At 35.3% G+C, this 13865-nt stretch overlaps 2 protein-coding genes across 2 annotated transcripts in view; one reads left to right on the top strand and one right to left on the bottom strand.

Annotated features, from left to right (window-relative positions):
• LOC133835782 (aminopeptidase N) overlaps positions 1 to 12820 on the bottom strand; it is a 77497-nt gene extending 64677 nt beyond the window's left edge. Inside the window, exon 1 of the mRNA XM_062265847.1 lies at positions 12745 to 12820. The gene's annotated coding sequence lies outside the window, so the exon portion shown is untranslated. The remainder of the gene's footprint in view (positions 1 to 12744) is intronic.
• Positions 5105 to 9402, top strand: LOC133837923 (uncharacterized). Its single transcript, XM_062268836.1, has 2 exons — positions 5105 to 5241; positions 5301 to 9402. The coding sequence occupies exons 1-2, from the start codon at positions 5176 to 5178 to the stop codon at positions 9171 to 9173; spliced, it is 3939 nt and encodes a 1312-aa protein (XP_062124820.1). The 5' UTR covers positions 5105 to 5175; the 3' UTR covers positions 9174 to 9402.
• Positions 12821 to 13865: the final 1045 nt, after the last annotated feature.

Raw genomic sequence — 13865 nt, 5'->3', positions numbered from 1 at the left:
CATCAGCCTCTTGCGTCTGTGAGTGTGTGGTTGCCAGGCAACCGTTGCACTATGTTGAATTTGACCCGTTTTCGTGGCCAAAACTCATTTTTCGCAAGTATTCAAATTTCCGTTTTTTTAATGTTACCATGTTGAGAAATGATCAAGTCGCGATATTGTATACCTAAAATGTTAACTTAACAGTTTAATGTTAAAATAACAGCTGTTAAAGTAAGCTGTTGCAAGCAGACAATACGTGCAGTCTTAAATGTTAAATTTGCGGTGCAATTTCAAATTGACATATCTTCCACAAAAAAACATTAAATAATAAAATTCAAAAAGAATATTACTTCTTCAAGTTATTACTATGTGTTGATACTAATATGTTGCGTGTTTTGTTCGTATTTTTCTAATAATTTGTATATTTAGCAAGTGTTGTCCCCTTGTCATTTTTGGAAAGAAAGTTGAACTTTCAAAAAGGTTTTAACTAAAATGTTCAAATTTGTTCAGTGAGCGTGTATATACATGTTGTAGATTTGTCAATTCTGAATTCATAATATGTAAGCTCATTATGCGTTTTTTGCGGTTTTTTGCGTAATTTGAATTATTAGGGAGCAACATTTTGATCAGAATTGCAGAACTGTTAGAAGTGTGGCGTCAGCAAGGAGCATTTGCGAGAAACAAAATGCCATATACACTTTCATAACTTGTTGATCTTGCTGTCCTATTAAGATTACTTGCGTTAAACCCTGAAAAAATCGTCACTTTTCGCAAAATGATAAACAAGCCCTTGGTCAAGCCTTTAAGATTTTTTTTTTCTTGAATAACTTTCATATTTTTTATCCGATCTGGACCAAATTTTCAGGACGCATTTGAAATAGGACATTCATCCTGTGTTCCAAAATGGGGTCTCTAACTTGAAAATTACTTTAGATATTCGCTTTTTTCCGATTTCTGTGGGCGTTGACACGCCCACTTTTTTAAAATACCCTTCTATAGTAATAACCTTCATTATACAAGAAACCTGCATTCAAAAATCTTGTTAATTTAAAAAATTTTAATTTTGGCCACAAAAACGGGTCAAATTCAACATAGTGCGTTGGCAGGCGACCGTTGCTTGGATGTTGTCGCTTTAAGAAGTACCGTTGTAGCGAGGCGACAGCGTTGTGTCGCTGTCGCCGATCGTGGCTCGGTAGTATGCACAGTAGGTAGAGAATTAGACGCAGGCAGTTGCGTACTAGAACTTGAAGTGTGTACAAGGCCGAAACTCGATGCGCCATAATGGAAGACAACAACAACAACGATCATGATTCGACATATACATATGTACATATACACACTTTGACAAGAAAGAGGAAGGCTACCACACTGCTCCCAAAATGCTACCGCCGAATAATGCTAACAAAATTTTCAGACAACAAGTACTACAATTCGTTACTGAGTACTGGACATAATATTTTGAGCCGAGCCAGAAAGTTTTGTTGCCAAATTTCAATGGGAGGGTTGCATTTACCACTAACCAACAGAGGCGTACTGAGGCGAGTCTTGTAATAATTCCAGCCGATCTTCGCGCTCATATCCTACAACACGTTTATGAAGGATATTGGCACATTCTCCGTATGAAGCAGTTTTCCATGTTCATTCAAAACAATATTATATTGACCCCAGAAGAAAGGAGCGCTGCGATTAAAGCCTCAGAGCCTTTTCGGCTCATTTCGAAAGTCGAAGTTCTAACCCAGTCGCAGCAGTGGTGTCATTTTTTTCTGAGCAAAAATAGCTGGATCAACGAAAAAAAAAGCTAAAAAAAGCGGAATACCAGAGAAAAAAAGTTAAGAAATAAACTGATTTTTATAAGGCAATGTACTGTATGTTTTTCATGAATAAACCCTGAGTTCCACTTAACGTAACATAAAATATATGGGCAATTCTCTAACGGATGTCATTACAGTGAAAAAAAAATCAACTGAAACAATTTTAAAAATAAGTAATATGTATAATGAAGTGGGGAGCCAATGCATTTTTAATTATGTATGTGCATTTTGTGCGGTGGATCTTTATTTTTGACGTGGTGTTGCTGTCATCAAACTTTTTTTGACAAAGGTCACTCAAATGATTTACAGGGGCTATTGCGCTATGCTGAGCAACAAATAGGCACAGCGCTACCTCCTGCTCAATTGTTTTTGATGGCGTTTTAGCAAAATTTATTTTATTTTTTTGCACAAAGCCCTCCATAGCACTGGTGTGTTTTTTTGTAGCAGCATGTGCACGCAAGTCGCTTAATTTTGCAGTTATGCTGCACTTGCAATAGCTGCAAAACACCCGCGTGAGGTCTGTCCACACCCGCGTGAGGTCTGTCCTCATCCACTCCTTGAATTCTGTGCTCTGCAGCCAGACATCTCTCACTTTTTGCTTATAAGTTTCCTTCGGCATCGTTAATTTGATATAGCGCATGCGAATTTCACAATATACATAAGTAACGCAAGACGCTCCAATTTAGGTGTGAACTTTTGAGGGAAGTTATTCGATACAAGTAAATATCGATATTTTGTCGAGAGAAATACATTTTTAACATTTCAGCCGTTAAATTCAATTTAAACATCTCTACAATTTTGAATAAAACTAAACTAAAAAAAAAGCTGCGTAACTTTGCTCAAAAAGCCAGAATTCCCGCTGTTTTCATATTTTTCCCGCAATCAAGCTTCAAAAAAATCCAGATCTGACGGGAAAAAAGCGGAAATGACATCACTGAGTCGCAGACCGAATGCGGAACCATGAGCTAGAGGTCTGCATGAATGCACTCAAAATTTTCGGTTATTTGAGTACAATAAGCTTAAGTCGCAATTCGGCGTGCCAAACCAGTTTCAACAAAGTGAATTGCGCATTGGTAAGGGTTGTTTTCGTTAAATGCAGAATGAGTGAAATTCAAACCACGCAATGGATAGAATGAGTGAATGCAGAGTAAATGTTTCGAGTATTCGAATGAAATTTTGGCATTCTCGTCGTTCATGGCAGGCAGAGCAGGAGCAAAAATTTAGCGATAAGAATGCAGAGCTTGCACGAAAGCGTAAGAACTTAGTGTTTTGCGTATGTAGTACATAATATATGAATATATGTACATAATATATGTGTAAATAGAATAACACAATAATTATATATATATATATATATATATATATATATATATATATATATATATATATATAAATTTATATACATATATATATATATATATATATATAGGTATATAAATTTATATATGTAAATATAAAAGAATATAAATTTAATTTCAGAAAAACGATGTATTATTGCTATCAATTCAGATACAATAAACAAAATTATGTTTCTGCATTTAGTCATTGAAAAATAAAATAAATAAATTATACATATATAATAATTAATTCATGTCTTTCTATTTTTCTATGTACATACATACATATGTCTTGTATTGAAAAGCAATACAAAAACAACAAAAACAAACACGCAATAAATTTGACGTCGGTCGCGAAACTCATTCGTGTATTGTGTCGCCGTTTGGATAGAGTAAATTTTCTATTCATGCCTTTACCACATTTGCCAAATCCGTTTTACTCAATGTCTCACTCAGTCAGTCAGAACTTTGAGTGAGAGTACCAAATGCTGCTTTGACAGTATTCATGCAGACCTCTAGCATGAGCGTATTTCGTTGCGCTGTGCCTTCGTTTGTATGTATGCGTCTATATATCTACGTGCTCGCCTATATTGATATGGATACATGTGAAGTTTTGCAACGTGCAGTTGCCTCGCAGATAAGCAGCTAGCGCACGTCAATTTTGTTTTGCCGCAACGAAAGGCTCGAAGAAGACAACAACAAATGCTCGTGTCTTAAATGTTTGCAGTTAAATGGCGACTGCACAAGGATTGGTACTAGCAGAGGCTGCTCAATATGACCTACGTTTAAAATGGGAAAAATGTGATTTTCTTCTAACTAAAATTAATTTTCAGGGTTTCGTCGATGAGGGTGGTACAATATGATCTGGAGACTACTGAAGTAAAAAGACGACACCAAGTGAATCAGAACGCCATAACTAAAGCTGTCCCTCTATAATCATAACAATGAGTGCGAATGAAAGGGTCTCAGCGTAGTAGTGTGAGCGAGCCGAAAATGAATTTGTACATTAACCCTTAGACGATGCAATTAATATTTACATATTTATAAGCTAATATTAATGTCTCCTTGATATTATTTTAAAATGTAAATTGTTTATGAACATATCTTAAAAATATATGTTATAATTCTCTACGTTCTAATTCTATCCGTGTCTACGGTATACATTGCAAAATGTAATTTTGCATAAGGGTTAATTCATCAAAAAATTCGTCCGCAGACAATCTTCAACGTTGAAAAACGAAGACGCATTGACGAAAGCTTTTGCCGACGGAGACTACCTTTTACTATTGTATCATGGTGATACATGTATGTATGTATATGCATGTATGTATACGGACTTTCATATTTATTGTGATTGCTTGCGATTTTGATGGCCGATGTAATTAATTAAGTGCACTTGCTGATCAAATTGTGGAAAGCCACTTCTGTGTGTGCACTTAATTTATTGTGAAAAATCAACTATTACGTGTTGCCATTTGAAGTGTAGGTTTAGTCAGGGCAAAGAATTTTCTACATCTAAATATGTATATATGTACATACACAATGTGAATGCGTATACAATATATATATGCATCATATATATATTTATATACATATATATTGCAACCAAATTTTAAAGAGTCGAAAATACTTTAGTTATTATTGTGTGTACCACAAGCACTTTCGTGCAGATATAATTGTAGCTTATTTTTGTTTACTCTGGTTCTAGTAAGATTGATACCGTATCCTTGCATTGATATTACTAGTACATAAAGTTTGGCGTAGAAATGGCATGAAATGGAGAAAGCGCTAAAATTACTTTTAATTTTTATGATTGGCACAAAAAAATTGTTAAAATTTAATGTAATATCCAATCTGCAACTTCTAAGTATCAACTGGGTATAAATACACATTAGATAACAGAGATAAAGAAATGCTCTGATTAAAGATAAGATATCTCTGAGTGGGTTATGGCTGCAAAATTCAAATGGGAAATATTTGTATCGTGCATACCTAAAAATACAGTCGAACTACAATGAAATTTTGTTCTTTCGAATATCAATTTTAAAATGACCAGTCAAATTTTATTCTTTATAGTCCTATGTGTAAATTGCTCGTACACTTTTCAAGTAAAGGTTAGATTATACACATTTTATTTCATTATCCAAAATTTAATAAACTTTAAACTGTGAAGTGTGAAGACAACACAACGAAAACAACTGGAGGAATAGCGGTATGGAAATTTCGAGGCGTTCGTTATACAACATCCGAAGATTATCTATGTTGGAAGGAAAATTGGAAACTTTTTTTACGTGAATGCGACACAGAAACCGGCCAATGGCTACCAGAAAAAGTAGTTTGCCGGCAACAAAATAAAAAAAATCAATATTGCCCAGAAAACTTGATGGAAATTTATAATGATGATGAAAGCGACTATCTTTGCCTTAAAATTTCACCAATGCCACATAAATATGATGACGCATTTTGTTATGGATCAAATGCAATTGTACCATCAGATCTTTCAAAATCTCAGTTGTCAAATCTTTTATTGTATCTATTTCATAGAAATATCAAGGAATATTGGTTACCATTCCGACGGGATGATAATACTATGCCAATCAAGATAAGATTGCCAGGTAAACATTGGGGGAAAGTTGTCGATGACGATAAAATGAAAATCTTGGATTTTAACTCTAATCGTAATTGCATGTCAGCACAATATATCAATAATCATTTAAAAAAAAAGGACGCTGAACCTACTATAATTATGAAAGATTGTCAAGAAATGCTGCACTCGATTTGCCTATTTCAAGACAATTTTATAGCAGCTTCAGGGTGCCCTAAAGGTTTCAGAGCACTAAGCTATCGACCTAATGAATGCTATGGTGTACGCAAAACGAAATCCCCTTTTGTAGAGAATATGAAAATTTCACTAAAGGAATATTTTCAAAGTCGTAATATTCTGAGGAGAGTGTTAAATAAAACTATACCAAAAATAAAATATGACCAATTCTTTGAAGTTGATCGGTATTTGGACGATTCTGCCGATAGCTATGTGATTCTTATGAACCGGAATGAAAAAGTGAAAGTTGAAAATCAATCTTCAGAAAATCTGCCGATACTATACAAAGAAATAGTTAATCTTGAATTTAACACTGTTCAGTTGATATTGAAAATAGATATTGAACTAGATATGTTAATTTTAATAGTTTATAACCGCGAATATATTTGGCGAATAGGTAATCATGATGGTATAAAGTGCTTTACAAATGCTGATTATGATCTTCTGCGAGAAACAAATATCAATCTGATTTGGGAAAATGAAAATAACACAAAGTCTATTTATAAAGTAAAACTGGTTGGAAAAGACCCAGGGGAATATTGGTGTGAATGCCACACGATTCAAAATTTTCAATTAGTTATCAGCTCAAGAGTAGTGACTTCGAAAGAAACCCGCGGCCACACGTTTTCTGTAAAATTAAATATGTCGTGCATGAGACATTCAAAATTTGACTTGTGCAGTAATATAATGCAGAAAAATGTCAAACGAATTGCAAAACATGACCACGAAGAACTAAGAAAATTAAGTAAAGCAATTTCACCCCAACTTATCTTACACAACACACGAATAATGACTATAGAAATGCTCGCATCAAACTACACAATTTACTGGATTCATATAACAGCCTCTCTCATGAACTCAGCAGTAGACAACAGTGAAGAAGACAGTAGTGAAGAACGCGATAGCCTAGAAAATGAACAACGCATCAGACACGATACTTCTGTAAGGATGAAAGTTTGGCGACTATTGCAGAAGTTGTTATTAATTTACAATGTCGATCGTAAAACTTTAGTACGCAGTACAGAATATTGTTTCCCAGAATTGGTTAATACGAATAGCGATGAAATATTTGTATGGAATCAAGCACTCAGAGGACAAATGGCAACATTATCTGCGTTATGTCTCCAAAACAATGGAATGCCATTAACGCGTAAGTGTCTAGGCAATTTTACATACGGTGCTTATTGGGAAGAGCTTAAAGAAAAGGTATTGTGCCAATGTAAAAACGAGAAATGCCAAATAACAAAAACGCTGTACAGCTTGCAGAACTCAAATATAACTAGGGAGTTCCCAGAAAAGACTGTAAAGGAATTAAAAAGTATTATACAAAAAAATGCAAATAAGTTGTTGCCTGCAGATATTCATTATACCGCAAACATTTTGCAGTCATCAGTAAAATACATTCAGAATAACTTAAATGGAAACGTTTCAGAAAAGAATTATCTTACCGATGTGATTAAATACACTGCACATGATATTGTAGACATATACAATTATATAGTAAATGTAAAGAAAAGTACTATAAGGATATCAGCTACGTTAAATTCTACAAACAAATTACTAGAGGCTATTGAAACCACAATTAACACCTTGGCGGTACAAACATCTGAGAATATTGCAAATGCAACGTCAGACGAAACTGATGTCGCACCGATGGACCTTGAAATATTGGAATATGTGGATATCGGAGTTACTGCAAAAGTTTCGTGCAACTTTCTCTATTTTATTATAAATCCGTATGTAGCAAATATTTCGGGGATTGCCATATTTCAGAATGATAACTTCACAGATTTTCCCCATATATTAAATGGAGCATTTAAGCACCAACATTTTCGATTCTTACAGTCATCTCACGATATTCAAGAACTTGTTTCGGAGCCAAATTTGGAATTTGCTACATATCTACCAGAAAAACTTTTAGATAACTTAAATAGAATTTTAAACACAGTAAATGTTACCGAAAAAATTAAGACAAGCATTGTTATTAAAATTTATTCAAATGACAAGCTTTTTCAAGCCCAAGGTATCCACGATCGACGAGCTGTAATTGGTTGGGTAGTATCAATCTCCTTACCTGGTCATAGTACACAGTTACCGGAAAATCTGCCAATAGTCTTTCGTACTCAAAAAAATGAATTTTTAAAAGATAATATTAGTACTGAGACAGATCCGTGTAGATACTGGAATTACGAAAATTGGGCCCAAGACGGAATTTGGCTAGACCTAAGAATTCAAGAAACTCATCAAGATATTGTAATATGCCAAGTGAGCCATTTAACACCCTTTGCCTATTTAGTAGGGTTTAACATTACTAATGTTGACGATGATATTGAGTTCAGTAATCGACAGGTTCACGATCAAGTCTTAAACATTATAACGGTGATAGGTTGTTCACTATCACTTCTTGGTATATGTGGAATTTTTATTACGGCTGCAACATTTCAGTCTTGGCGACAAAAACCTTCATCCAAAGTGCTCCTACAACTTTCGGCTGCAATCGCTTTAGAAATGATAATCCTTTGCTTTGTCAGCACAGAGGAATATTCTCTACACTTAATTATAAATAAGATTATACCAAGTTGCGTGACAATTGGAGCTTTTCTGCACTATTCTGTTTTGGTACAGTTTTTCTGGATGATGGTGATTGCATACCTACAATTTAAAAGGTATGTTCAAGTATTTGGCCGTACTCGACCAACAAGATTCTTAATGAAATCAACGCTATTTTGCTGGGGTTTGCCCCTTTTACCAGTCATTCTTGTCGTTCTGCTGGATCACAATTCTTTTGGTAAAGGCGGTATTTGTTATCCTTCAGGGTATGCACTTTACTTTGGCGTAATTTTACCTATAGCTGTGATTGTCATAGCAAACTTTATAATATTTTGTCTTATTATACACAATATATTACTGAGTACCACCAATCCATCCATTCGACACACTGAAAAAACTGTTGTAATATACCAGATCCGATTATCGGTTTTATTATTTTTCTTATTGGGATTCACATGGTTTTTTGGGTTTTTGTCAACAATGAAAGCGGGTATTTTATTTTCATATTTATTTTGTCTCACTGCCACATTACAAGGGTTTGTCATATTTTTATATTTTATTATCCTGGATCCAGTTACGCGTAGAATGTGGAGCCAATACTTTTATAAACTTTGTTCAATTGAAAACAACGTAATTCACAGTACGAGTCTTAAGGATACCACTGATACATCTTAATCAATGTAAATTTAAATAATTCTTATTGTTTTAAAGTTTAATTTCGATTGGTGTTTATTTAATAAAAATTAATCATATTTGTGGATTTGAATAAAATAATTGTAAAAATTCATTCAACTATTGATTTTGCATAGAACACAATACTGTTTTTTATTTACTTTTACTGGAATAGGGCGCATAAGTTGAGTGTAACTTAACAACGAGAAGAAAATCTGACACTAAATTATAGCACCATTCTCGAATATAATAGCTTTGAGTTTTGTTGCGTGTAGGTATGTATGTATGTAATGTATGTATGTATACGGTATATATCATGTATAATATAATGCACTAATTTAATGTTTGTAAGTTTACGCAATCAAACTTTATTTTTACATCCAAGTAGAAATTATTTAAGAATAATTTTAGCTTTGGTTGACAATCTTGTAAACTTCATTCATCCTTCATCCTTCGGTGTCTTTAAATCAAATATAACAAAAATGTATTGCTAAATCTAAATCACTTATGCCAGCCATACACCCTTTCAGCGATTTGAAGCTGAATACCATAACTTTTGATGTTAATTGCGCAGTGTTTCTGGATGTATTGGTTCTTCGGCAACTCCTTTGACAAGCCAAGCTATTTCTAACAGATGTAAGCAGACGATGTACTTGCAGGAATGCATACCCAACAGCCTTGGACAGCGCTGTTTTTCCATTACGGAAGTGGACGTCTAACGTCCAAAAGATGATGAGTACAAATCAAAAATAATTCAAAAAATCATCTAAGTGAGAATTTTCTGACGCTTGAGTACGGCCAAAATGCCGGGCATCAGGTGGCAGGCTCATATTGAAGGTATTTCGTGCCACTAGAACTTGTCCAGCAGAGCTCATTGCCAAGCTCTGCACTTCAGCTGGCTTGCCTCCATTCATCATCCAAGCCATTAATTTATGTAGGAGATCTGACTAAAAATCTCTAGTGGCAATACCTCAGGAGCAAACCTGCTGTAAAAGACATCCGCGTCCCGAGGTGGGTGCAGTTCTAGGCTGGGATAAATTGCGAATTGCGTATGTATGCGTGCGTATGAAGCATACTGCTTGAGTTCCAAGCAACGCGTTTCCAGTTTCAGCCATATCCGAAACATGAATCCATTTCTAGGCGGGTTCTGAAGGCTTGCGGTCTTCACAGCGTTCGACATCAGAACTTCACCCGTCGAGTGCCTCTTATCACGAAGGCTTACGTCTGTGTCTTCGTGTGCTTCTGCACAAAAGAAATACTTGGCAGAAACGTCAGACCTCACTACCGAAAATTATTGTCTGCTTTTTTCCGCGTTGTGGCCCAACGAGGATATTCTCAGCATATGCACCCTGACAACGGGAAGACCCTCTTTGTAGCGTCCAGGGAATTTCTGGAAACCACACGAGACTGCATCTTCTCTAAGACTGACTACCAATACCTATTCTGGCATTTCAACCCTCCCAGAGTCCCATATATGCGCGAACTACGGGAAGCGAGCTTGTAGATTTTTAAGTCACTTTTATGTAAAACTACGTCATCTTACAAATATACTTTTGAAGAACTTTCCACCCTTCTATCCAAGATCGAGGTATGCCTGAATTTGAGTCCAAACTCCCCATGTCGAAGGACCATACGGAATTAGTGGTCATGACTTCCAGTCACTTATAAATGTGCGGTCCACTGGTCGCTGTGTCCGAACCAGACTTCTTCTATCATGAGCCGCTGGCAACGACTAAAGGCTTTTTTAGCAGCAATTCTGTCTCTGCTGAAAGGATGAGTCCCTTAAGGACCAGCACAAGCGAACCAAGTGCAATCCTCCACAACTATTCTACGGACCAGTAACATGATCATCGTGAAGGAAGACAACCTTCATACTAACGAGTAGTCACGTGCTGGCCACGTGTCTTGGCAAGGATGAAAAGGACCGCGACGTCGACGTTCATACGACATGTGGACCTATTCGCATCCCAATTGTGAAGTTGATCCTGTTTCCGATGGAGGTCAGCAATCCTGACACATCTTCGTCAGGAGGACATAAAATTGCCTGCTTCGTCAATTATCGTAGCAATCCTGAACATCGTCATGTACTGTTCTACTATTTTTTATGTTTGGAGTAAGTTTCAATTAAGTTTCACTCCAAATATTCTTTTCTCAGCCTTTGCGTGAAATATGCCGTCCCATCAAGAGGTCCAGCACATCCACCGCAGCGGTACATTCTCCTTTCGGTGCTGTGCATGCACTGGGAAAGTCTCAACGTATTTTGGGGATCACAATACGCCGCTGCAATTTATGGAGGCTCGGCGAGCACCGAAGACGACGGACTGGCTTGAGCGAACCCTAACGGAAATCCGTCACAGGGTTCGAACGAAAAGCATATGCACGGCGATTTTCCGCTTTCTGACCCCGTACCTTTTGTCGAGAAGTAATACTCCATGTTGATCCTCAGCTTAGCTGTCGCACCCCCCTCCGAACGGTCGATGGCAACAACCTCCAGCTCCAGCCATCGACGGGTCCTTGGTGCTCGATGCAGATGTATGTCCTAAGCCTTGACTCGACAACAGGGCCTGCCAATGGCCCAGAATTCAAACCTTGGTTTGATTTCGTTCGGTCCATGTGTATAGGGACACCGCTTGCAACTCGTTGTAAGGGGAAAAATGTTGATGTACTGCGCCGGGCTTGAAATATTCATTCAATTATTCTCCTAACTCTCAAACAAGCTTTCTATCATATTGTAATGTATACTCAGGAAAAATAAAGTTCGTCTACAAGCAAAGAAAAAAAAATTGCCTTTCTATTTTTTTGTACTTTGGGTAAACGCGAAATCTAATGGCGCAGCAGGTTAAAAAGTGTTAGTCAATAAAAAAGTCGTGACTAAACTAAAATCATTGTGTACCCATAAGCAACTCTTATACAAAGAAAGCAAAAAAAAAGAAACAAATAACATCATGGCCTTTGAACTATCAGTATCACATTTAAGCCAATGTTTAAATCAAGTGAAGCGTGGACCCGCATTCGACAGTGGCGCTAAAAATCTATCAGCATTTGTGAAGAGAATCGATTTTATTTTATCCTTATAGTATATGGGTCCGGCGAAACAGTGTTAACTTTAGAGCTATGAGACTGCAACTCTATGGAGACATTGAGGATCGCATAGATCACTCAATCTAACTGGGTGGCACTCAGAGCATAACTCATCGAGGAATTAAAAACTCAGACAATCTACGAGGAACTGTTAAGTATGAATGAAAATAATCGAAATAATAATAATCGACTGATTCGGGACTCTATCATCAATGAAAGCTAGTATTTTCACATTTATTTTGTCTCACTGCCACATTGCAAGAGTTCATTATATTTTCTTTATTTGATAATTCTGGTTTTAGTTACGTATACAATATGGACTCAATATTTTTATATACTTTTCTTCAATTGACACAAGTGTACTTCACAACAACAATAATACCTTTTGCGTTCAAATTAAATTTATATATCTTGTTTTTATAATAACTTAACATTTCATACTAGTGTATTTTGATAAAGTAATTATAATATACTGTACAATACTGTTTTTTACCTTTACTTGAATACGGCGCATAAGACGAGTGTAACTTATCAACGAGAAGAAAATCTGAAACTAAAAAACATTCTCAAGCATAATACGTTTTGACATGCAATAGCATGTACATGTGTACGGAACATATCTATATGTGTACACATGTACATGTACAAATAGACTTTTACAACACAATGAACTAATTTAATGTTCGTAAGTGTGTCCAATTAAACTTAATTCTCACATCTCAGCAAAAAATTGGATGATTATTGAAGACGGCAATCACCGGGAAGAGACTTTTTCGACTCTATTCGAAGAAAAAAAATTTGACTCCTGCATGATTTAAAAACAAGTCTAAAACTACTCAAGTATATGAATAAATTGAGATGAACAATAACAAAATATAGAGCAATCTCAAATTAATCATGTGGTTGACTACTCGATAAAGTAACAGGGTAGAAGGAAAGGCGGATAGCTTACAGTAGCTTTCTCACTTGTCAATCATTCATTGATTTTCATAATATTTATTTTTGTATTATTTATATTTTAATAAAGAAATACAAGATATAAGTAAAATATCAAGAAAAGATTTCAAGCTAGAGAAATTATTTTTGGTACAAACAATTAAAACTACACTCTTTATGTATCCTGAAAATTTTGATGCGATAAAATAATTTTAAATATACATATTTCAATATAATAGTATACCTCAATATTTTGCCTATATAAAAATTTGATAGTGGGTGTTTTACAGTCAAGTCAAAAACTACACACTTTTGTAGGATTATATTTTATGGAAGTTTGAAACCTATTGCAGAAAGATATATTAAATTACAATGTCAACCGCAAAACTACATACATTACAGAAAATTGCTTGCCAGAAATGTAAAAAATTAATAAAATATCCAAGTGGATGGATGTATAATATTATCTACGCTTTGTCTCCAAAATAATAAAATGCCGCTAACGCGCAAAGAGTCAAGGCAATTTATTATAAAGTGCTTATTCAGAAGAGCTTAGATATTGTAAAATTGAAAAATGCAAAATTACAAAAAACTTTACAAATTGGAGAAATCAAAGTTAACTAGGGAATTCCCAGAAAGGGAGTGTAAATGAAAAGAAAACAATTCTGTAAAAATATG

This window comes from Drosophila sulfurigaster, chromosome 2R (genome assembly GCF_023558435.1).
Source record: "Drosophila sulfurigaster albostrigata strain 15112-1811.04 chromosome 2R, ASM2355843v2, whole genome shotgun sequence".
NCBI lineage: Eukaryota > Metazoa > Arthropoda > Insecta > Diptera > Drosophilidae > Drosophila > Drosophila sulfurigaster.
Note: the sequence above shows the minus strand (reverse complement) of the source record. Positions and strands in the feature narration are given on the sequence as shown.